Source organism: Ascaphus truei, unplaced genomic scaffold (assembly GCF_040206685.1).
Source record: "Ascaphus truei isolate aAscTru1 unplaced genomic scaffold, aAscTru1.hap1 HAP1_SCAFFOLD_414, whole genome shotgun sequence".
In the NCBI taxonomy this organism is placed as follows: Eukaryota; Metazoa; Chordata; class Amphibia; order Anura; family Ascaphidae; genus Ascaphus; species Ascaphus truei.
In genome coordinates this window covers 55,272-81,553 of record NW_027456745.1, presented here as the reverse complement: position 1 = coordinate 81,553, position 26,282 = coordinate 55,272, and the positions used below count along the sequence as shown (strand labels likewise).

Here is a 26,282-nt window from a genome sequence, read left to right as displayed (position 1 = left end):
ATGTGTGTTCATGGAGAAGATGCACGGTACATGTGGGATGCGTGTTCATGGAGAAGATGCACGGTACATGTGGGATGCGTGTTCATGGAGAAGATGCACGGTACATGTGGGATGCGTGTTCATGGACAAGATACACTGTACATGTGGGATGCGTGTTCATGGAGAAGATGCACTGTACATGTGGGATGCGTGTTCATGGAGAAGATGCACGGTACATGTGGGATGCGTGTTCATGGAGAAGATCTGAGTTAATTACACACTACATGGATATATAAAAGACGGGAAGTAATAATTCTCACATAAGGAAGTCTCTCGGTGTCCTGCAGGGAGACGCGTTCCTGGGAAGAAACAGCAATTGTCGTCCGTGTGTCCGCAAAGAAGGAGCGCAAGCGTTGGTCTTATTTAACCCCTTTGGTGCCAGAGCAGAGGCATTGCGTTGCTGATACCTAAAGGGTTAAACAGTGATCTTTTCTGTGGCATAACCGCGCATTCCCGGCATTCCCGGTGTAATCCATGAGCAGCACCTCACGTGTAAGGTAGCAACACGTGCACAACACGCAAGCGGGAGGCGCCCCATGTAGGAGACGGGACGGGGCAAACGTGTTCTCAGAAATATCGTATGCTTCACGTGTACCTCCCAATACCAAGGGAAGAAAGATACATTTATTGCACCGTTACTTAATACTCAGGTACTATCTCACGGAGAAAACGTGAACAATGAACTTTGTTTCAAATGTAACATTTATTATTTAGATAAAAAAAACCTTATATAAGGTGGAAAATAAATGAAAGTTTCCCTAGAAAGGCGTACAAGTGCTGATCTCGCCCCACGGCTCACCCGTCGCTCGCCCCGCGGAGCCGGGCCACGCCCACTCTGTACCCGTGACTCGGGAGATGAAAGCTTCCTGATCTTCTGGTCCTCTCTTGAGCGCCTGCCTCCGTTGTTCTCCGTAAACGAGGCTCCTCGGACCCCAGGTTTCGCGCAGTCGCACGCAGCAGAGGGTTAGAAGGGGGGTGCCGCCTCGGCGTATTTGAAGGTGCTGAAAGTGGGTCGGTTCTCCTGGAAAGGTGCAATGTTGCTGGTTTGGTTAGTGACTTTGCAGAACTCGGACACTTGGGGGGGAGGGGCGGCTGTCATCTCTTTGGTGGGTGACTTTGAAGGGCGAGGTGGGGGGGCCTCCAGCCCGTAGCGCAGGAGTTGGGGATTGTCCTCGTTCCATCGGACAATGCCATGTCTGACGTGGTGCATCACGCATGACAGGACGTCGGTGGCACTGCAGCAGCAGCTGGGGGACTTCAAGGAGATCTCGGGCTCATGGTCCTGGTAGGAGTCAATCACCTAAAAAACGACAATGCGTTAGGAGTGAGAAGGAGAAGAGGGAAGGAGAGAGAAGGAGAAGAGGGAAGGAGAGAGAGATGAGGGGAAGAAAGGAGAGGGAGAAGAGTGAAGGAGAGAGAGGGAGGAGAGGGAAGGAGAGAGAGAAGAGGGAAAGAAAGAAGAGAGGGAGAAGAGGGAAGGAGAGGGAAGGAGAGAGAGAAGAGGGAAAGAAAGAAGAGAGATGGAGAAGAGGGAAGGAGAGAGGGAGGAGAGGGAAGGACAGAGAGGGAAGGAGAGAGAGGGGGAAATGGAGGGAGAAGATGGAAGGAGGGAGAAGAGAGGGAAGGCGAAAGAGAGAAGATGGAAGGAGAGAGAGGAGAGGGAGAGAGGGAGGAGAGGGTAGTAGCGAGAGAGAGAAGATGGAAGGAGAGAGAGGGATGAGAGGGAAGGACAAAGAGAGAAGAGGGAAGGAGAGGGAAGGAGAGAGAGAAGAGGGAAAGAAAGAAGAGAGGGAGAAGAGGGAAGGAGAGAGAGAAGAGGGAAAGAAAGAAGAGAGATGGAGAAGAGGGAAGGAGAGAGGGAGGAGAGGGAAGGACAGAGAGGGAAGGAGTGAGAGGGAAGGAGAGAGAGGGAAATGGAGGGAGAAGATGGAAGGAGGGAGAAGAGAGGGAAGGCGAAAGAGAGAAGATGGAAGGAGAGAGAGGAGAGGGAAAGAGAGAGAGAGAGAGAAGAGGGATGGAGAGAGGGGGAGAAGAGGGAAGGAGAGGGAGGGAAAGAGGGAGAAAGAAGGACCGAGAGGGAGAAGAGGCAAGGAGAGAGGAGGGGAGGAGGGGGAAGGACAGAGAGAGAGGACGGGGAAGAAAGGGAAGGAGAAAGAGAGGAGAGGGAGAGAGGGAGGAGAGGGTAGTAGCGAGAGAGAGAAGATGGAAGGAGAGAGAGGGATGAGAGGGAAGGACAAAGAGAGAAGAGGGAAGGAGAGAGAGGGATTAGATGGATGGAGAGAGAGGGAGGAGAGGGTAGTAGCGAGAGAGAGAAGAGGGAAGTGCTGGTCAGGTGGGTGAGATGCAGCTGGAGAGAGCAGATCTAGTTTATTGTAAGAGGTCCTTGACAAATATTGAGCTTTGCATCGGTGTGAGAGAGAAAGGTTTATGATGCGAAGGTGAATGGAGTCACAGCGGGCAAAGGATTGCATGGGAACTCCATACGTTTAGAAACAAATAAAAATTACTTTATTCAGAACACGAGAGTGCAAAAAAGAGGAAAAAAGGTGCAGCGGTGAAATGTCTTTCGAGGCGAGTAGGGGCGAAAGGAGAGATCAGAGGTGAGATATATATATATTGAGGAGCAGAGTGGTGTAAGGAGAGATCAGAGGTGAGCTATATATACACGGAGGAGCCGAGTGGTGTGAGGAGAGATCAGAGGTGAGATATATATACGGAGGAGCAGAGTGGTGTAAGGAGAGATCAGAGGTGAGATATATATACGGAGGAGCAGAGTGGTGTAAGGAGAGATCAGAGGTGAGATATATATACGGAGGAGCAGAGTGGTGTAAGGAGAGATCAGAGGTGAGATATATATATTGAGGAGCCGAGTGGTGTAAGGCGAGATCAGAGGTGAGCTATATATACGGAGGAGCAGAGTGGTGTAAGGAGAGATCAGAGGTGAGATATACATGATAGGCAGACCCCTCCCTTAATTGTTATTCAATTGCATGTGATCAGAGTATTTAAGACAGAATATCTAGGCTGTGAAGCCATATGGCTGTGTCCCATCTTAAAGTGTAACATCAAAAGTGTCACATTTAAAGTGTGGCAGAGTTAATTTTGGAGTTAAAATTGGAGGTGAAGATTTGAGGATGATCAGGACTCTGCACAACAACAACTTTGCTACTCTGAGAATGTAACTTTCCAAAAGCTGTGATTATTTGTTCTCTTCCTATCCCCCAGTACCTGGCCTGTCTCTCCTTCTGTATCTCACTATGCCCTCCCTATTGCTTTTTCTGTTTACTGTTTCCTCACTCCTTTGTGAATGTCTCTGTTCTCTCCAACGTCCCCACTATTATGCACCATTATTTATACACCTCTCTCCCAACAACTGCTTTACCCCTCAATAAAAAACACCCACACAAATCCTCTATTCACAACCTCTATCTACTCCTTCCTGCTGCTGGGGATCTCCCCTAATCCTGAACCCAGATATAGACACCTGATCCCACCCACGCCTCTCTGCCATCTCTTCCCCAGTAAATTGTGTTAACCCTCTCATTTTAATATTGACTAACCCTAAAACTCGCCCCACAAATCAAGCATCCCAACAGCCTGCCCTCATGGTCACTGTCCCACACTCAGCCACTCCTACCACGCATTGTGACCAAGCACTGCCATCTATAGCACTTATTCCCTCACCTGCTCTCTCTGTAAGTCTCCCACCATACCTCTTAGATTGTAAGCTCTTCGGGGCAGGGATTTCCTTTCCTATTGTCTGATTTTGCTGCACTTATTGTATCATTATAATTCCCTGTACTGTATTCTTTGTGAAGCACTGAGTACACTTTAGGCGCTATATAAATAAAGACATACAATACAATATATACGAAGCTGCAGAGGGATGTAACAAGAGATAAGAGGTGAGATATATGGGGGTGCAGAGGGGTGTGACGAGAGATCAGAGGTGAGATATATGGGGGTGCAGAGAGGTGTAACGAGAGATCAGAGGTGAGATATATATGGGGGTGCAGAGGGGTGTAACGAGAGATCAGAGGTGAGATATATGGAGGTGCAGAGGGGTGTAACGAGAGATCAGAGGTGATATATGGAGGTGCAGAGGGGTGTAACGAGAGATCAGAGGTGAGATATATGGGGGTGCAGAGGGTGTAACGAGAGATCAGAGGTGAGATATATGGAGGTGCAGAGGGGTGTAACGTGGGATCAGAGGTGAGATATATGGGGGTGCAGAGGGGTGTAACGAGAGATCAGAGGCGAGATATATGGGGGTGCAGAGGGGTGTAACGAGAGATCAGAGGTGAGATATATGGGGGTGCAGAGGGGTGTAACGAGAGATCAGAGGTGAGATATATGGGGGTGCAGAGGGGTGTAACGAGAGATCAGAGGCGAGATATATGGGGGTGCAGAGGGGTGTAACGAGAGATCAGAGGCGAGATATATGGGGGTGCAGAGGGGTGTAACGAGAGATCAGAGGCGAGATATATGGGGGTGCAGAGGGGTGTAACGAGAGATCAGAAGTGAGATATATGGGGGGTGCAGAGGGGTGTAATGAGAGATCAGAGGTGAGATATATGGGGGTGCAGAGGGGTATAACGAGAGGTCAGAGGTGAGATATATGGAGGTGCAGAGGGGTGTAACGAGAGATCAGAGGTGAGATATATGGGGGTGCAGAGGGGTGTAACGAGAGATCAGAGGTGAGATATATGGGGGTGTAGTGGGGTGTGGAGCCTTAAAGAGGCAATCCAAGCAGTTTAAAAAATAAAGATTTTTTTGTTTTAATATACTGTATGCAGCCTTTGATTACCTTTATTGAAAACTAATTACCTAAGCTGCCAATTGATTTAGTTCTCCTGTGATCGATCAGCAAAATACTGCGTCAGTGTAACTCAGCAGCTACAATGTATTCTTATATTACTAAGGTAACATCATCTATTGTTACAGTTTGCAGCTCAAACTGCTGGCAATATTGGCAACACATTATAAAAACAGGAAAGTGTTACAGAGATGCTGCACGGGTGGGCAGGTGTTTAAACCCTTCTATAGAAATCAAAGGGTTATCAAAACTCATTACAAATGTCATTAGGAGTGTTATCTAATACTACAGGACTAGTTTATTACACACAGGTAGGATATTGCATTAGGAGTATTATCTAATAATACAGGACAGGTTTATTACACACAGGTTGGATATTGCATTAGCAGTATTATCTAATACTACAGGACTGGTTTATTACACACAGGTAGGATATTGCATTAGGAGTATTATTTAATAATACAGGACTGGTTTATTACACACAGGTAGGATATTGCATTAGGAGTATTATCTAATTAGGAGTATTATCTAATACTACAGGACTGGTTTATTACACACAGGTGGGATATTGCATTAGGAGTATTATCTAATTAGGAGTATTATCTAATACTACAGGACTGGTTTATTACACACAGGTGGGATATTGCATTAGGAGTATTATCTAATACTACAGAACTGGTTTATTACACACAGGTAGGATATTGCATTAGGAGTATTATCTAATACTACAGGACTGGTTTATTACACACAGGTAGGATATTGCATTAGGAGTATTATTTAATACTACAGGACTGGTTTATTACACACAGGTAGGATATTGCATTAGGAGTATTATCTAATACTACAGGACTAGTTTATTACACACAGGTAGGATATTGCATTAGCAGTATTATCTAATACTGCAGGACTGGTTTATTACACACAGGTAGGATATTGCATTAGGAGTATTATTTAATAATACAGGACTGGTTTATTACACACAGGTAGGATATTGCATTAGGAGTATTATCTAATACTACAGAACTGGTTTATTACACACAGGTAGGATATTGCATTAGGAGTATTATCTAATAATACAGGACAGGTTTATTACACACAGGTACAGTAGGATATTGCATTAGGAGTATTATCTAATACTACAGGACTGGTTTATTACACACAGGTAGGATATTGCATTAGGAGTAATTATGAGTAATTAGGAGTATTATCTAATACGACAGAACTGATTTATTACACACAGGTAGGATATTGCTGTGGCGGTGGAAGGGTTAACTAGGCCAATAATAAAGGTATTATGCCCGGCTGGTAAACCCTAAACCGTGTTGGGACAGAAGTGGTTAAAATGTATCGCCAACATAACACCATGTTTTCCCCTACACCACCTTTATTGTCCCTGTTTTGCAGCTTAGCAGCTGGCTGCAGTTAAATGAATGAATGAACTATATGCTAACTGTATTTGCGACACAAGGGGGAGCTGCTAGCGCTGTGCCAAGCGCTGATTGCAGAAGTGTGCCTGCGAGTAAGTAGCTGTATTAAAGATAGGTATCAGTTTCCAGACCACAGACAATGAAACCGCAAAGTCAATTGAATAATTGGTCTGCGGTTTAGCTGAAGTGCCTTCTTGATACATAGTATCCTGCCGTCTCGTTATCCACTAGAGCTGAATTGGTGGCGCGCGTCTGCGGTTACCGATCAAAGCCAGGATGGATACATTGTATGCCGGCTTGTAACCCAGACCGATTATAGGTCAAACCGCAACCCACATCACAGAGCCCCTTCAATTAAGTGGATAACTTGCGTTAGGAAAGAGCTAGCACTCTAATTTTTGGAGTGCAGCTAGGTAAAAAGAAACCATAACCATACATATAAGTTTTTTAAGTGTTGCATAAGCAGAACATACATTTATAAATAAAGTGTATTGCAATGGTGTTTTAAAATGTACAGGCAGGAACCCTTTCCTGCCAGACCAGCAATGAATCCATTAGCATGCCCATATGTTATGGATGAATGAGCTGAGGGATTTTTCATCTCCGCATTTCAAAGGGCACCCTGCTAAGGTGGTGCCCCAGTGTCTAGAGAAGTCCAGAGTTGAAAAGCCTCAGAGACCCAAGGTGTTAGGTTGGCTGGGATATTTGTAAGTACCAGATACTGGTGTGAAGTATGGGCACTTCACACTTGGTAGCCAAACCACAGACATACTGTTGCCAGGTAAGAAGTTGGGCCCGGTATGCTAAGTAGCTCAGGTGTGAGGTTAATGCATGCTCTTAGCAGACCGGGAAGCAACTTCTGCCCGTTCTAGGAACTCCTGGCAAGTCGGGGATAGGTGGGAAAAGTTGTTCCCACGAGAGGATTGGGTGTGCATGTTAGGAATAGGACCCTTAACCCTATAAAGATGCCTGCAGCGAACTCCCAGTCAGATTCACCTAAGATCAACCAAGAAACGTCCCAGGTTTAGAGTCAGCGGTTTTGGAGTGTGAGGGGTTAACTACACGTAATGAAGAATTGCACTCCTCTTCCAGAATTCGTTTGAGCTAAGGATTCCCGAACAAATCCTGTAAGGACATTACGAAATCCTTTCCTTCGGCGAAGATATAGGGCTGGCAAGTTGCGCCCCTAGCCAAGGACTGTCGCACGACTCAAACCGCGCACCCACTTGCATGCGTGCAGGGGTGCCCAGAGACATTGTTTCGTTCTGTGGACATCTGATTTTGTTTCCCCATCCCAGTAAGTGTTTTATTGACTGTAATTGTGAATATTGTGTGTTTGTCTTAAAAGGAAATAAATTACAATTTATTTTGCCCATCTTGTGCTCAATCCAGAATCCCGGTATTAATGTGTTGGTAAGACCTGTTCTACCGTGACAGTTGCATTATGTAATACTACAGAACTGATTTATTACACAGGTAGGATATTGCATTAGGAGTATTATCTAATACTACAGAACTGATTTATTACACAGGTAGGATATTGCTTCGATTGCTCCTTTAAAGGAAAATCATTTTGTAGTTTACACCAAGATGAATAGGAAACAGCAGAGAGCTCAGGAGGTCGGAAACAGATACGATTCTAGAAGAGCAGGAGATGATCGGGACAGCAGTGACCGATTGTGTGAGGGAGCGGAATCTGAGCCCGAGGTACAGAGAGATCCACAGAGGGTGCGGAATCTGAGCTCCGAGATACAGAGAGATCCACAGAGGGAGCGGAATCTGAGCCCCGAGGTACAGAGAGATCCACAGAGGGGGAGGAATCTGAGCTCCGAGGTACAGAGAGATCCACAGAGGGAGTGGAATCTGAGCCCCGAGGTACAGAGAGATCCACAGAGGGTGCGGAATCTGAGCCCCGAGGTACTGAGAGATCCACAGAGGGAGCAGAATCTGAGCCCCGAGGTACAGAGAGATCCAAAGAGGGTGCAGAATCTGAGCTCCGAGGTACAGAGAGATCCACAGAGGGAGCGGAATCTGAGCTCAGAGGTACAGAGAGATCTACAGAGGGAGCGGAATCTGAGCTCAGAGGTACAGAGAGATCCACAGAGGGAGCGGAATCTGAGCTCAGAGGTACAGAGAGATCCACAGAGGGAACGGAATCTGAGCTCAGAGGTACAGAGAGATCCACAGAGGGAGCGGAATCTGAGCCCCGAGGTACAGAGAGATCCACAGAGGGAGCGGAATCTGAGCCCCGAGGTACAGAGAGATCCACAGAGGGAGCGGAATCTGAGCCCCGAGGTACAGAGAGATCCACAGAGGGAGCGGAATCTGAGCCCCGAGGTACAGAGAGATCCACAGAGGGAGCGGAATCTGAGCCCCGAGGTACAGAGAGATCCACAGAGGGAGCGGAATCTGAGCCCCGAGGTAGAGAGATCCACCGAGGGAGCGGAATCTGAGCCCCGAGGTACTGAGAGATCCACAGAGGGTGCGGAATCTGAGCCCCGAGGTACAGAGATCCACAGAGGGAGCGGAATCTGAGCCCCGAGGTACAGAGAGATCCACAGAGGGAGCGGAATCTGAGCCCGAGGTACAGAGAGATCCACAGAGGGAGCGGAATCTGAGCCCCGAGGTACAGAGAGATCCACAGAGGGAGCGGAATCTGAGCCCCGAGGTACAGAGAGATCCACAGAGGGAGCGGAATCTGAGCCCAGAGGCACAGAGAGATCCACTGAGGGAGCGGAATCTGAGCCCCGAGGTACAGAGAGATCCACCGAGGGAGCGGAATCTGAGCCCCGAGGTACAGAGAGATCGACCGAGGGAGCGGAATCTGAGCCCCGAGGTACTGTTAGGATTCAGCATCCCCTGCGTCCCTCACACAGAACATTCTCTACCTTCAGGGAGACCCTGGACGCACGGCGCAACCCTGCCTTACCGGCCTCCGCGGCTCCTCATCTCTGCCGCCCTTGCGGGATCACCCCCTTCGTCGATTCCGCCTCCTCGGCACCGGGCGCGTTCCCTTCTCCCCGCACGCGTGCAGTTTCCTCTGGAGCGGGTCGTGCGCACACGCGTTTTACGGAGCGTGCGCACATTGCACACTCTTCTTCCAGTACTAAGATTCACCTGGCTTGTAATGGCTGCACCAATCAAGAGAGTCTCCTTGCAGTTCCTCCTGACCTCCCCCCATTCCTGATTTGTCCTCCATGCTTTATCTAGCTTCTCTGTCCTCTCAGTCCTCGCTCGACATAGTCTCTGCATGGATGATACTCTGTCTACTCTTGGTGATTTCGAAGGTTCTGACACGGCCTGTACGACCACCCCCTTTGGCTCTCGACCTCGGCACTCCTCGGATTACGCACTCTCTGGCTCCCCTCGAACACGGCTTGGACTTCGACCTTCCTCCACTCTCCGCTCCCTGACCTTCGCGTGACAATCACAACTTCTACTTCTACACCCAGTACCGGCCTGGCAACGCTTAATACCACACTCCGGACATGCTCCATTTGCTGCGGGTGGGTGTATTACCACTTCAGGTAGCCACGAGTGTAGAAGTGCAGATCACAGCAAAGAAACTGGATCCACGGGACAGCAGCAGTATAATAAAATCCTTCATTGAAAAGTCATGGTGCAGACAGGAATGGGTGCAGGAAAAAAGCCTCTGTCTCTAACGCGATTCACGCCTGTGTGGCGCTTCGTCGGAGAGTACAGGTAGGTGTGCCATACTCGCCCTCTTATAGTGGTCCCAATTTGCTAGATTTGCAAACCGCCGTGAAAATCAAAAACCGGAAGTGACGCGGCTGTCTCGATAAACCGGAAATGACGTATCGCGATGCGCGAGTCAATACTGTTTACATGCTGTCTTTACCTTGATGTACATGTCATCTAACCTCGTGGGGAGACTGCCAAGGCAAGCTGCAATAGGAGTTAGAATCAAACCGGATATAATGTGGCCGTGTAACAGACCGGAAGTGACGTATCGCTATTATGTGTGCGACAGCCTTTATTATATTATAAACCCATTCCTGTCTGCACCATGACTTTTCAATAAAGGATTTTATTATACTGCTGCTGTCCCGTGGATCCAGTTTCTTTGCTGTGCGCTGCACTTCTACACTCGTGGCTACCTGAACTTCTCTCAACTGGCAGAAGCACGCATCCCAGAAGGCACAATGGGCAAGGTCACGTGAGTTTGTACCTTATACAGTACTCAGAGGTATTTCATTGGTGTTTTAAGCAGGTTGTCAGTACCAGTCCACATTGGCAGTGAGGGGGTGGGGCTCATATATCTCCATTACCCACACTCACCAGGACATTTATTCAGGTGTCAGACACATATGCTCACCCATATATACCTCACTCATTTATATACCTTAACCCAGCCTATCACCTTCAATCAAGAAATCATTGTTTATTACATATCTTGTCACTAGAGCACTATTTTCGAACTATGTTCTTCTACCTGGTATTACCACTTCACCCTTCAGCTCAGGGGACGGCTCTGGTCTGCGGGCAGTACCGGCGTAACATTATGTCGAGCCCACAAGACGCAGACCCAACCGATCTAAGGCAGTTTCTCTCCAATCTGATTCAGCAAAACCAGGCCATGGCAGATCAAATTGTGGCACTTATGTGTCAGGTCGCAGTACTCTCCGCCCGAGTACCTACCGCAACCCCGCCTGATGCTAATCCCCAGTCCACAGGCACAGCTAGCAGCTCCGATGTAAGGATTCCACCCCCCAAACCTTACGCTGGCGAATCGCAAGAATGTAGGGGTTTCCTTAACCAGTGTGAGGTGCAGTTTGAAATGGCCCCCCATCTCTACGATACTGGCCGTAAGAAGGTAGCCTACAGTTATAACTTGCTAACAGGCAGCGCCCTAGCTTCGGCTTCCCCCGTCTGGGAACGACGTTTTGACCTTACCCAGGATTACCCGGCCTTTAAGGCAGAGTTCCAACAAGTGTTCGATTTGCCCGCACGTCGGGAGATGGCTTCTGTTTCTCTCCTTCAGATCACTCAAGGGCGTCGTATGGTGATGCTGTACGCTGGGGAATTCCGGACCCTTGCCGCCGAGACTAACTGGGGACAGGAGGCTCTCTTCTCGGTGTTCTGGCAAGGTCTGGCCAATCCCATCAAGAACGAACTCTCTCGTCAACCCATGCCAGAACAATTGGAGTCCCTAATCGAACTGGCAGTCCGAGTGGATCAACGGATCCAGGTACGCTCTGAGAAGCAGCGCACTCGCGTCCATAATTTCCAAACTCCTTCCCTCAGTACGCCCAGCAGTACTCCTGCACTTACAAGTGCTACCACCCCTTCTCGTCCTGCCCTGGATTTTCCGGAGCCAATGCAATTGGGGGTACAGCGGTTCCGCACAACGATTCGGCAGTTCCGCCACGCCGGGGGATTGTGTTTCTATTGCGGGTCCGCTGAGCATCTGGTCCGGGAATGCCCTCTACCTCTGGAAAACGGGAACACCCAGTGAGTACGGAGGGGCTCTCTCTGGGTGTAATGTCTCCACGTCCCCTCCAACAGGGAGAACTCCCTAGGAAACTGACCATACCAGTTTCTCTTTCAGGTGAGAACTTACAGACTTCTACCGCGGCTTTCATTGACTCTGGAGCAGGTGGGAACTTTGTGGATCTAGGATTCACCAGGCTCAATCATATACCGCTCGTGAGGAAGAAAAATTCTATCGCACTCGTCGGAATAGATGGATTTCCCCTTACACCAGCCTACATCTCCTTAGAGACGGCTCCCCTGCTTCTTACAACGCACCTTCACAAAGAGACCGTAGTTCTCGACGCCATCTATGCCCCTGGAACTCCCGTAACCCATGGTCTTCCTTGGTTGCAGCTTAACAACCAACTCATCGACTGGACTTCCTCTACCCTATCACTTGGAAACTGAGGTCAGGCGAAGCCCAGCAATTATTGGCCAATACCTCGGCCCCTGAGGTTATTCTTCCTCCCGTCTACCATCAATTCCGGGACGTTTTCAATAAGGTCCAGTCAGACCTGTTGCCACCTCATAGGACTTACGATTGTCCGATCAATCTTGTTCCAGGCTACTCCTTACCCAAATCTAAGACCTACCCCTTGTCCTTACCTGAATCTCTGGCCATGGATGAATATATCCAGGAAAACCTCAAGAAAGGTTTTATTCGTCCTTCTAACTCCCCAGCAGGAGCTGGTTTTTTCTTCGTCAAAAAGAAGGATGGGACGTTAAGACCTTGCATCGACTACAGGGGTTTGAACCGTATCACCATTAAAAATCGTTACCCCCTCCCTCTCCTTACCGAACTGTTTGATAAATTACAGGGGGCTAAGATTTTTTCCAAGTTGGATTTACGTGGAGCCTATAACCTGGTACGCATGAGGCGGGGGGATGAATGGAAGACGGCCTTCAACACACGTAGCGGACACTACGAGTATCTTGTTATGCCCTTCGGCTTATGTAACGCCCCCGCTGTCTTCCAGGACTTTATCAATGATTTTTTCCGTAAAGTACTCAATATTTTTGTGATAGGATATTTAGATGATATCTTGATTTTTTCCAATGACCGTAAGGACCATATACGCCACATCTCCTACGTTCTCTCTCGCCTCCGTGAACATCATTTATACGCCAAGATGGAGAAGTGCACCTTCCACCAGACCTCTACCCAATTCCTAGGGTACATAATTTCCGATGAAGGCTTTATGATGGATCCCAGTAAACTTCAAGCTGTGACTGAGTGGCCAAGACCCAATTCCCTCAAAGCCATACAACGCTTTTTGGGTTACGCAAACTACTATCGTAAGTTTATACGTAATTTCTCTACCATCGTGGCACCTCTCACTGCCCTTACGAAGAAAGGAGCCGATCCTTCGTCTTGGTCACCTGAAGCCATTGCCGCCTTCGAGATACTCAAGCAAGCCTTTATATCCGCACCTATTCTCCGCCATCCCAACATCGCGCTTCCCTTTGTCCTGGAGGTCGACGCCTCCGATAGCGGCCCAGGGGCAGTTCTGTCTCAGAGACCCACGCCTCAAGATAAGTTACATCCCTGTGCATATTTTTCCAAGAAATTCTCTTCCGCTGAGAAGAATTACGACGTGGGTAACAGGGAACTTCTGGCCGTGAAAATGGCTCTTCAAGAGTGGAGGCATCTCCTGGAGGGGTCAAAAGAGTCGTTTACCATCCTCACGGATCACAAGAACCTTCTCTACATTGAGAGTGCCCGACGTCTCGGCCCACGACAGGCTCGTTGGTCTCTTTTTTTTTTCTTCCTCGATTCGATTTTCACCTTTCTTATATTCCCGGGACTAAGAATGTAAAGGCGGACGCACTTTCCCGACTACATTCGGGAGTCTTTGGAAACCATCCTTCCACAGGAGAGGATTCTCGCTACTTCCTCCATCAAGAATTTTGATAAGATTATGCTTTCCCAGAGACGCATTCCTAAAGACTTGGTTGTTCCCGACAACAAACTCTTCGTTCCTTCCAAATTTGTTCCTGAAGTACTGGTTTGGGGTCACTCTTCAAAATCCGCAGGTCATCCTGGTTTTAAGAAGACTATTGACCTTATTCGTCGGAATTTCTGGTGGCCTAAGATGTCTGAAGACGTTTTGGAATTTACCCGCGCTTGCCCTATGTGCGCGTAGAACAAGTCTCTCTGTCTGAAAATGTATCCTCGTATTCTCTGACGTCTTAGCGTGAGAATACACCTGCTGCCAACTCGAGATGACTTCAACCTCCGGAGGATTTAGCCCACTCTTAAAGCACTGATGATCTGGGAAAACAAAATGGTGGACGAGCTCGGGAGAAGACAGTAATCGAGTCAGACAAGCTTTGTCAAAAACTGTTCTCTCGTTTATTAAAGGTTTACAGACAGTTTATATAGCAATCTTGAGCATAGAAAAAACACAGATATGAGAACATACTTCCCCTTTTAATTCACAGTCTGTCTATCTCAGCAAAATGACAGTTAGACAGTTTATGGTCTGGGAAAGGGGCTCAATACCGAGTTTGGAGGCCGTTAAAGGAAATGTCAGTATGTTGTGTAATGCATTCTTGTGTATCTTATGCCCAATATGGCTGAAGACAACTTCCTGTTTTCTACAGGGCAAAATAAGTCTGAACAAGTACAGTTCAGCTAGCGATAAGTGGGTGAGAGGTCATTTTCTCAGATCTGCCTGGAAGGCACAATTACGTATGGCATATAGCATGTGGTTAGTTCCTGAGACTTAAATGTTAGTACAGAATAGTTATAGAAAAATGGTTATCTAGCAATCAAAATGGAGTCCCCCCTTATATGCACATTTTCACTGTCAAAAACCTCAGGGTCTTCTGTTACCTCTTCCAGTCCCCAACCATCCCTGGTCTCACATTTCGATGGATTTCATCGTGGACTTGCCCAAATCCAGAGGAATGAACACAATCTTGGTGTACGTGGACAGATTCTCTAAGATGTCTCACTTTATTCCGCTTAAGGGACTACCCACCTCACTTGCCCTCGCTGACATCTTTACGGATCAGATTTTCCGGATTCATGGGATTCCTTCTTCCATCGTGTCTGACAGAGGTTCCCAATTTGTATCCAAATTTTGGAGAACATTCACTAAGAGATTGGGCATCTCTTCCTCCTTCTCTTCTGCTTATCACCCACAGTCCAATGGACAGACGGAGAGAATCAATCAATCCCTGGAGAAGTACCTAAGATGCTTCATATCTGATTCCCAGGACGATTGGACTCAACTCCTTCCTTGGGCAGAGTATGCCGTTAATTCTGCCAAGAATGAAACCACACGTGAGTCGCCCTTTTTTGAATTTTTTTTTTTTTTTATAAATTATGGGTTTTACCCTCCCTGTTTACCAATTTCCAACATTCCCTCGGGAGTACCGTCCGTAGACGAACACATTTCCGCCCTCCAAACTGCATGGTCCAGGATTCAGTCTACCCTCCTGGACTCCTCCCGCAGATCGAAACTTCAAGCCGATCGCCATCGTCGTACGGCGCCCAGTTACAAGCCAGGGGATTTGGTTTGGCTCTCTAAGAATATCCATTTAAAGGTACCATTCCCCAAATTGGCACCCAAATTCCTGGGCCCCTTTCCTATCTGTGAACGGATCAATCCTGTGGCGTTCCGCCTCCAACTACCATACAGTATGAAGATTCCCAATGTTTTTCATGTGGTCCTCTTAAAGCCTTTTGTCGCCAGTCATTTTTTTCCGGACCAAATTCGTAAACCGGACCCCATTACCGTCAAAAATAACGAAGAATATGAAGTTCACTCTCTCTTGGATTCCCGCCTATCCAGGGGCCAACTCCAATTCTTGGTGCAGTGGAAGGGCTTTGGTCCTGAGGAGAGGTCTTGGGTCCCGTTTAAGGACATTCATGCCCCGGGTCATCTTAGGGCCTTCAGAAGAAAGTTTCCAGAGAAACCTTTTATGGAAGGTCCTGAGGCCGCTCCTGAAGAGGGGGGTACTGTTAGGATTCGGCGTCCCCTGCGTCCCTCACACAGGACATTCTCTACCTTCGGGGAGACCCTGGACGCATGGCGCAACCCTGCCTTACCGGCCTCCGCAGCTCCTCGTCAATGCCGCCCTCGCGGGATCACCCCCCTCGGCGCTTCCGCCGCTATTCCCTCTCCTCGGCGCAGGGTGCGATCCCTTCTCCCCACACACACGCGTAGTTTCCTATAGGCGCGGGTCGCGCGCTCCATAGTGCACACTCTTCTTCCTGCCCCCCGGACCTCAGGCTCCGCTCCCGCATGGCCGTACTCACTGCAGTACTAAGATTCACCTGGCTTGTAATGGCTGCACCAATCAGGAGAGTCTCCCTGCAGTTCCTCCTGACCTCCCCCCGTTCCTGATTGGTCCTCCATGCTTTATCTAGCTTCTCTGTCCTCTCAGTCCTCGCTCGACATAGTCTCTGCATGGATGATACTCTGTCTACTCTTGGTGATTTCGAAGGTTCTGACACGGCCTGTACGACCACCCCCTTTGGCTCTCGACCTCGGCACTCCTCGGATTACGCACTCTCTGGCTCCCCTCGAACACGGCTTGGACTTCTACCTTCCTCCACTCTCCGCTCCCTGACCTTTGCGTGACAATCACATTCTACTTCTACACCCGGTACCGGCAAGTATTGTCTACCTTACTACACCTGACCTGGCAACGCTTAATACCACACTCCGGACACGCTCCCTTTGCTGTGGGTGCGTGTATTACCACTTCACCCTTCAGCTCAGGGGAGGGTCTGGTCTGCGGGCAGCACCGGCGTAATAGGTACTGAGAGATCCAACGAGGGAGCGGAATCTGATCCCTGAGGTACAGGGAGATCCACAGAGGGAGTGGAATCTGAGCCCCGAGGTACAGAGAGATCCACTGAGGGAGCGGAATCTGAGCCCCGAGGTACAGAGAGATCCACTGAGGGAGCGGAATCTGAGTCCCGAGGTACAGAGAGATCCACTGAGGGAGCGGAATCTGAGCCCCGAGGTACAGAGAGATCCACAGACGGATCTCTCACTGCCCTCACATGATGTTATTTCCTTATATATGGGGATCCCTCACATGATGTTATTTCCTTATATATGGGGATCCCTCACGTGATGTTATTTCCTTATATATGGAGATCCCTCACATGATGTTATTTCCTTATATATGGGGATCCCTCACTGCCCTCACGTGATGTTATTTCCTTATATATGGGGATCCCTCACTACACTCACGTGACGTTATTTCCTTATATATGGGGATCCCTCACTGCCCTCACATGATGTTATTTCCTTATATATGGGGATCCCTCACATGATGTTATTTCCTTATATATGGGGATCCCTCACTGTCCTCACGTGATGTTATTTCCTTATATATGGGGATCCCTCACGTGATGTTATTTCCTTATATATGGGGATCCCTCACTGCCCTCACGTGATGTTATTTCCTTATATATGGGGATCCCTCACGTGATGTTATTTCCTTATATATGGGGATCCCTCATGTGATGTTATTTCCTTATATATGGTGATCCCTCACTGCCCTCACGTGATGTTATTTCCTTATATATGGGGATCCCTCACATGATGTTATTTCCTTATATATGGGGATCCCTCACTGCCCTCACGTGACGTTATTTCCTTACATATGGGGATCCCTCACGTGATGTTATTTCCTTATATATGGGGATCCCTCACATGATGTTATTTCCTTATATATGGGGATCCCTCACGTGATGTTATTTCCTTATATATGGGGATCCCTCACATGATGTTATTTCCTTATATATGGGGATCCCTCACGTGTTGTTATTTCCTTATATATGGGGATCCCTCACTGCCCTCACGTGATGTTATTTCCTTATATATGGGGATCCCTCACGTGATGTTATTTCCTTATATATGGGGATCTCTCACATGATGTTATTTCCTTATATATGGGGACCCCTCACGTGATGTTATTTCCTTATATATGGGGATCCCTCACGTGATGTTATTTCCTTATATATGGGGACCCCTCACGTGATGTTATTTCCTTATATATGGGGATCCCTCACTGCCCTCACGTGATGTTATTTCCTTATATATGGGGATCCCTCACTGCCCTCACATGATGTTATTTCCTTATATATGGGGATCCCTCACGTGATGTTATTTCCTTATATATGGGGATCCCTCACATGATGTTATTTCCTTATATATGGGGATCCCTCACATGATGTTATTTCCTTATATATGGGGATCCCTCACGTGATGTTATTTCCTTATATATGGGGATCCCTCACATGATGTTATTTCCTTATATATGGGGATCCCTCACTGCCCTCACGTGATGTTATTTCCTTATATATGGGGATCCCTCACATGATGTTATTTCCTTATATATGGGGATCCCTCACGTGATGTTATTTCCTTATATATGGGGATCCCTCACATGATGTTATTTCCTTATATATGGGGATCCCTCACGTGATGTTATTTCCTTATATATGGGGATCCCTCACGTGATGTTATTTCCTTATATATGGGGATCCCTCACGTGATGTTATTTCCTTATATATGGGGATCCCTCACGTGATGTTATTTCCTTATATATGGGGATCCCTCACATGATGTTATTTCCTTATATATGGGGATCCCTCACGTGATGTTATTTCCTTATATATGGGGATCCCTCACATGATGTTATTTCCTTATATATGGGGATCCCTCACGTGATGTTATTTCCTTATATATGGGGATCCCTCACGTGATGTTATTTCCTTATATATGGGGATCCCTCACATGATGTTATTTCCTTATATATGGGGATCCCTCACGTGATGTTATTTCCTTATATATGGGGATCCCTCACATGATGTTATTTCCTTATATATGGGGATCCCTCACGTGATGTTATTTCCTTATATATGGGGATCCCTCACATGATGTTATTTCCTTATATATGGGGATCCCTCACGTGATGTTATTTCCTTATATATGGGGATCCCTCACATGATGTTATTTCCTTATATATGGGGATCCCTCACATGATGTTATTTCCTTATATATGGGGATCCCTCACGTGATGTTATTTCCTTATATATGGGGATCCCTCACATGATGTTATTTCCTTATATATGGGGATCCCTCACATGACGTTATTTCCTTATATATGGGGATCCCTCACGTGATGTTATTTCCTTATATATGGGGATCCCTCACATGATGTTATTTCCTTATATATGGGGATCCCTCACTGCCCTCACATGATGTTATTTCCTTATATATGGGGATCCCTCACGTGATGTTATTTCCTTATATATGGGGATCCCTCACATGATGTTATTTCCTTATATATGGGGATCCCTCACGTGATGTTATTTCCTTATATATGGGGATCCCTCACGTGATGTTATTTCCTTATATATGGGGATCCCTCACATGATGTTATTTCCTTATATATGGGGATCCCTCACATGATGTTATTTCCTTATATATGGGGATCCCTCACGTGATGTTATTTCCTTATATATGGGGATCCCTCACATGATGTTATTTCCTTATATATGGGGATCCCTCACTGCCCTCACGTGATGTTATTTCCTTATATATGGGGATCCCTCACTGCCCTCACGTGATGTTATTTCCTTATATATGGGGATCCCTCACTGCCCTCACATGATGTTATTTCCTTATATATGGGGATCCCTCACGTGATGTTATTTCCTTATATATGGGGATCCCTCACGTGATGTTATTTCCTTATATATGGGGATCCCTCACATGATGTTATTTCCTTATATATGGGGATCCCTCACATGATGTTATTTCCTTATATATGGGGATCCCTCACGTGATGTTATTTCCTTATATATGGGGATCCCTCACATGATGTTATTTCCTTATATATGGGGATCCCTCACATGACGTTATTTCCTTATATATGGGGATCCCTCACGTGATGTTATTTCCTTATATATGGGGATCCCTCACATGATGTTATTTCCTTATATATGGGGATCCCTCACATGATGTTATTTCCTTATATATGGGGATCCCTCACGTGATGTTATTTCCTTATATATGGGGATCCCTCACGTGATGTTATTTCCTTATATATGGGGATCCCTCACTGCCCTCACATGATGTTATTTCCTTATATATGGGGACCCCTCACGTGATGTTATTTCCTTATATATGGGGATCCCTCACGTGATGTTATTTCCTTATATATGGGGACCCCTCACGTGATGTTATTTCCTTATATATGGGGATCCCTCACTGCCCTCACGTGATGTTATTTCCTTATATATGGGGATCCCTCACTGCCCTCACATGATGTTATTTCCTTATATATGGGGATCCCTCACGTGATGTTATTTCCTTATATATGGGGATCCCTCACATGATGTTATTTCCTTATATATGGGGATCCCTCACATGATGTTATTTCCTTATATATGGGGATCCCTCACGTGATGTTATTTCCTTATATATGGGGATCCCTCACATGATGTTATTTCCTTATATATGGGGATCCCTCACTGCCCTCACGTGATGTTATTTCCTTATATATGGGGATCCCTCACATGATGTTATTTCCTTATATATGGGGATCCCTCACGTGATGTTATTTCCTTATATATGGGGATCCCTCACATGATGTTATTTCCTTATATATGGGGATCCCTCACGTGATGTTATTTCCTTATATATGGGGATCCCTCACGTGATGTTATTTCCTTATATATGGGGATCCCTCACGTGATGTTATTTCCTTATATATGGGGATCCCTCACGTGATGTTATTTCCTTATATATGGGGATCCCTCACATGATGTTATTTCCTTATATATGGGGATCCCTCACGTGATGTTATTTCCTTATATATGGGGATCCCTCACATGATGTTATTTCCTTATATATGGGGATCCCTCACGTGATGTTATTTCCTTATATATGGGGATCCCTCACGTGATGTTATTTCCTTATATATGGGGATCCCTCACGTGATGTTATTTCCTTATATATGGGGATCCCTCACGTGATGTTATTTCCTTATATATGGGGATCCCTCACATGATGTTATTTCCTTATATATGGGGATCCCTCACATGATGTTATTTCCTTATATATGGGGATCCCTCACGTGATGTTATTTCCTTATATATGGGGATCCCTCACATGATGTTATTTCCTTATATATGGGGATCCCTCACATGACGTTATTTCCTTATATATGGGGATCCCTCACGTGATGTTATTTCCTTATATATGGGGATCCCTCACATGATGTTATTTCCTTATATATGGGGATCCCTCACTGCCCTCACATGATGTTATTTCCTTATATATGGGGATCCCTCACGTGATGTTATTTCCTTATATATGGGGATCCCTCACATGATGTTATTTCCTTATATATGGGGATCCCTCACATGATGTTATTTCCTTATATATGGGGATCCCTCACATGATGTTATTTCCTTATATATGGGGATCCCTCACGTGATGTTATTTCCTTATATATGGGGATCCCTCACATGATGTTATTTCCTTATATATGGGGATCCCTCACATGATGTTATTTCCTTATATATGGGGATCCCTCACTGCCCTCACGTGATGTTATTTCCTTATATATGGGGATCCCTCACTGCCCTCACGTGATGTTATTTCCTTATATATGGGGATCCCTCACTGCCCTCACATGATGTTATTTCCTTATATATGGGGATCCCTCACGTGATGTTATTTCCTTATATATGGGGATCCCTCACGTGATGTTATTTCCTTATATATGGGGATCCCTCACATGATGTTATTTCCTTATATATGGGGATCCCTCACATGATGTTATTTCCTTATATATGGGGATCCCTCACGTGATGTTATTTCCTTATATATGGGGATCCCTCACATGATGTTATTTCCTTATATATGGGGATCCCTCACATGACGTTATTTCCTTAGATATGGGGATCCCTCACTGCCCTCACGTGATGTTATTTCCTTATATATGGGGATCCCTCACTGCCCTCACGTGATGTTATTTCCTTATATATGGGGATCCCTCACTGCCCTCACATGATGTTATTTCCTTATATATGGGGATCCCTCACGTGATGTTATTTCCTTATATATGGGGATCCCTCACGTGATGTTATTTCCTTATATATGGGGATCCCTCACATGATGTTATTTCCTTATATATGGGGATCCCTCACATGATGTTATTTCCTTATATATGGGGATCCCTCACGTGATGTTATTTCCTTATATATGGGGATCCCTCACATGATGTTATTTCCTTATATATGGGGATCCCTCACATGACGTTATTTCCTTAGATATGGGGATCCCTCACGTGATGTTATTTCCTTATATATGGGGATCCCTCACATGATGTTATTTCCTTATATATGGGGATCCCTCACATGATGTTATTTCCTTATATATGGGGATCCCTCACGTGATGTTATTTCCTTATATATGGGGATCCCTCACGTGATGTTATTTCCTTATATATGGGGATCCCTCACTGCCCTCACATGATGTTATTTCCTTATATATGGGGATCCCTCACGTGATGTTATTTCCTTATATATGGGGATCCCTCACGTGATGTTATTTCCTTATATATGGGGATCCCTCACATGATGTTATTTCCTTATATATGGGGATCCCTCACGTGATGTTATTTCCTTATATATGGGGATCCCTCACATGATGTTATTTCCTTATATATGGGGATCCCTCACGTGATGTTATTTCCTTATATATGGGGATCCCTCACATGATGTTATTTCCTTATATATGGGGATCCCTCACTGCCCTCACGTGATGTTATTTCCTTATATATGGGGATCCCTCACGTGATGTTATTTCCTTATATATGGGGATCCCTCACTGCCCTCACGTGATGTTATTTCCTTATATATGGGGATCCCTCACATGATGTTATTTCCTTATATATGGGGATCCCTCACATGATGTTATTTCCTTATATATGGGGATCCCTCACATGATGTTATTTCCTTATATATGGGGATCCCTCACGTGATGTTATTTCCTTATATATGGGGATCCCTCACTGCCCTCACGTGATGTTATTTCCTTATATATGGGGATCCCTCACGTGATGTTATTTCCTTATATATGGGGATCCCTCACATGATGTTATTTCCTTATATATGGGGATCCCTCACGTGATGTTATTTCCTTATATATGGGGATCCCTCACTGCCCTCACGTGATGTTATTTCCTTATATATGGGGATCCCTCACGTGATGTTATTTCCTTATATATGGGGATCCCTCACTGCCCTCACGTGATGTTATTTCCTTATATATGGGGATCCCTCACGTGATGTTATTTCCTTATATATGGGGATCCCTCACTGCCCTCACGTGATGTTATTTCCTTATATATGGGGATCCCTCACGTGATGTTATTTCCTTATATATGGGGATCCCTCACATGATGTTATTTCCTTATATATGGGGATCCCTCACGTGATGTTATTTCCTTATATATGGGGATCCCTCACTGCCCTCACGTGATGTTATTTCCTTATATATGGGGATCCCTCACGTGATGTTATTTCCTTATATATGGGGATCCCTCACTGCCCTCACATGATGTTATTTCCTTATATATGGGGATCCCTCACGTGACGTTATTTCCTTATATATGGGGATCCCTCACGTGATGTTATTTCCTTATATATGGGGATCCCTCACATGATGTTATTTCCTTATATATGGGGATCCCTCACATGATGTTATTTCCTTATATATGGGGATCCCTCACATGATGTTATTTCCTTATATATGGGGATCCCTCACGTGATGTTATTTCCTTATATATGGGGATCCCTCACATGATGTTATTTCCTTATATATGGGGATCCCTCACATGATGTTATTTCCTTATATATGGGGATCCCTCACTGCCCTCACGTGATGTTATTTCCTTATATATGGGGATCCCTCACGTGATGTTATTTCCTTATATATGGGGATCCCTCACTGCCCTCACGTGATGTTATTTCCTTATATATGGGGATCCCTCACATGATGTTATTTCCTTATATATGGGGATCCCTCACATGATGTTATTTCCTTATATATCGGGGATCCCTCACGTGATGTTATTTCCTTATATATGGGGATCCCTCACTGCCCTCACATGATGTTATTTCCTTATATATGGGGATCCCTCACGTGATGTTATTTCCTTATATATCGGGGATCCCTCACATGATGTTATTTCCTTATATATCGGGGATCCCTCACGTGATGTTATTTCCTTATATATGGGGATCCCTCACATGATGTTATTTCCTTATATATGGGGATCCCTCACGTGATGTTATTTCCTTATATATGGGGATCCCTCACATGATGTTATTTCCTTATATATGGGGATCCCTCACGTGATGTTATTTCCATATATATGGGGATCCCTCACGTGATGTTATTTCCTTATATATGGGGATCCCTCACTGCCCTCACGTGATGTTATTTCCTTATATATGGGGATCCCTCACGTGATGTTATTTCCTTATATATGGGGATCCCTCACTGCCCTCACGTGATGTTATTTCCTTATATATCGGGATCTCTCACGTGATGTTATTTCCTTATATATGGGGATCTCTCACATGATGTTATTTCCTTATATATGGGGATCCCTCACATGATGTTATTTCCTTATATATGGGGATCCCTCACTGCCCTCACGTGATGTTATTTCCTTATATATGGGGATCCGTCACGTGATGTTATTTCCTTATATATGGGGATCCCTCACGTGATGTTATTTCCTTATATATGGGGATCCCTCACGTGATGTTATTTCCTTATATATGGGGATCCCTCACGTGATGTTATTTCCATATATATGGGGATCCCTCACGTGATGTTATTTCCATATATATGGGGATCCCTCACATGATGTTATTTCCTTATATATGGGGATCCCTCACATGATGTTATTTCCTTATATATGGGGATCCCTCACATGATGTTATTTCCTTATATATGGGGATCCCTCACATGATGTTATTTCCTTATATATGGGGATCCCTCACATGATGTTATTTCCTTATATATGGGGATCCCTCACATGATGTTATTTCCTTATATATGGGGATCCCTCACATGATGTTATTTCCTTATATATGGGGATCCCTCACATGATGTTATTTCCTTATATATGGGGATCCCTCACATGATGTTATTTCCTTATATATGGGGATCCCTCACATGATGTTATTTCCTTATATATGGGGATCCCTCACGTGATGTTATTTCCTTATATATGGGGATCCCTCACATGATGTTATTTCCTTATATATGGGGATCCCTCACGTGATGTTATTTCCTTATATATGGGGATCCCTCACTGCCCTCACGTGATGTTATTTCCTTATATATGGGGATCCCTCACATGATGTTATTTCCTTATATATGGGGATCCCTCACTGCCCTCACGTGATGTTATTTCCTTATATATGGGGATCCCTCACGTGATGTTATTTCCTTATATATGGGGATCCCTCACGTGATGTTATTTCCTTATATATGGGGATCCCTCACGTGATGTTATTTCCTTATATATGGGGATCCCTCACATGATGTTATTTCCTTATATATGGGGATCCCTCACATGATGTTATTTCCATATATATGGGGATCCCTCACGTGATGTTATTTCCTTATATATGGGGATCCCTCACTGGACACGTGTGATGTTATTGCCTAACACGTGGGATCTCTCACCGGACACGCGTGGCCTGCCTTACCTTGAACACCAGGTTGTCGATGTGAAGCTCCTTCTCCTCCTTCATGATCTTGGTGATCAGACAGAAGATGATGTTTCTCTTCCTCTCCAACGTGCGGCCTTCGTCCTCCTCCACGTTCAGGTACATCTGCCTGGGGAGCAGCCGCACAACCTTCCCCGGCGCCCGCTCTGCCAGCGCCGAGTCATTCAGACGGAGGAGCCCTGAGACGTGGAGAGACAGCAAGCGGGGGCAATGAGAGCGCTGAGACACGGCGAGAGACAGCAAGCGGGGGCAATGAGAGCCCTGAGACGTGGAGAGACAGCAAGCGGGGGCAATGAGAGCACCGAGATACAGAGAGAGACAGCCAACAGGGACACGGAGAGCCCTGCGACACGGAGAGACAGCAAGCGGGGGCAATGAGAGCACCGAGATACAGAGAGACAGCAAACGGGGACACGGAGAGCCCTGCGACACGGAGAGACAGCAAACGGGGGCAATGAGAGCACCGAGATACAGAGAGACAGCAAACGGGGCAATGAGAGCCCTGAGATACGGAGTGACAGCCAACGGGGCAATGAGAGCCCTGAGACACGGAGAGACAGCCAACAGGGGCAATGAGAGCGCCGAGACACGGAGAGACAGCCAACAGGGACAATGAGAGCGCTGAGACACGGAGAGACAGCCAACAGGGACAATGAGAGCGCTGAGACACGGAGAGACAGCCAACAGGGGCAATGAGAGCGCTGAGACACGGAGA

At 46.1% G+C, this 26,282-nt stretch overlaps 1 protein-coding gene across 1 annotated transcript in view; it reads right to left on the bottom strand.

Moving 5' to 3' along the window:
- Positions 1-723: 723 nt before the first annotated feature.
- Positions 724-26,282, bottom strand: part of LOC142484003 (cullin-7-like) — a 32,254-nt gene continuing 6,695 nt past the window's right edge. The window contains exons 3-4 of the mRNA XM_075583960.1: positions 25,547-25,746; positions 724-1,339 (exon numbers count right to left, since the gene is read on the bottom strand). Coding sequence (XP_075440075.1) covers positions 1,004-1,339; positions 25,547-25,746 — 536 coding nt within the window. The 3' untranslated portion in view covers positions 724-1,003. The remainder of the gene's footprint in view (positions 1,340-25,546; positions 25,747-26,282) is intronic.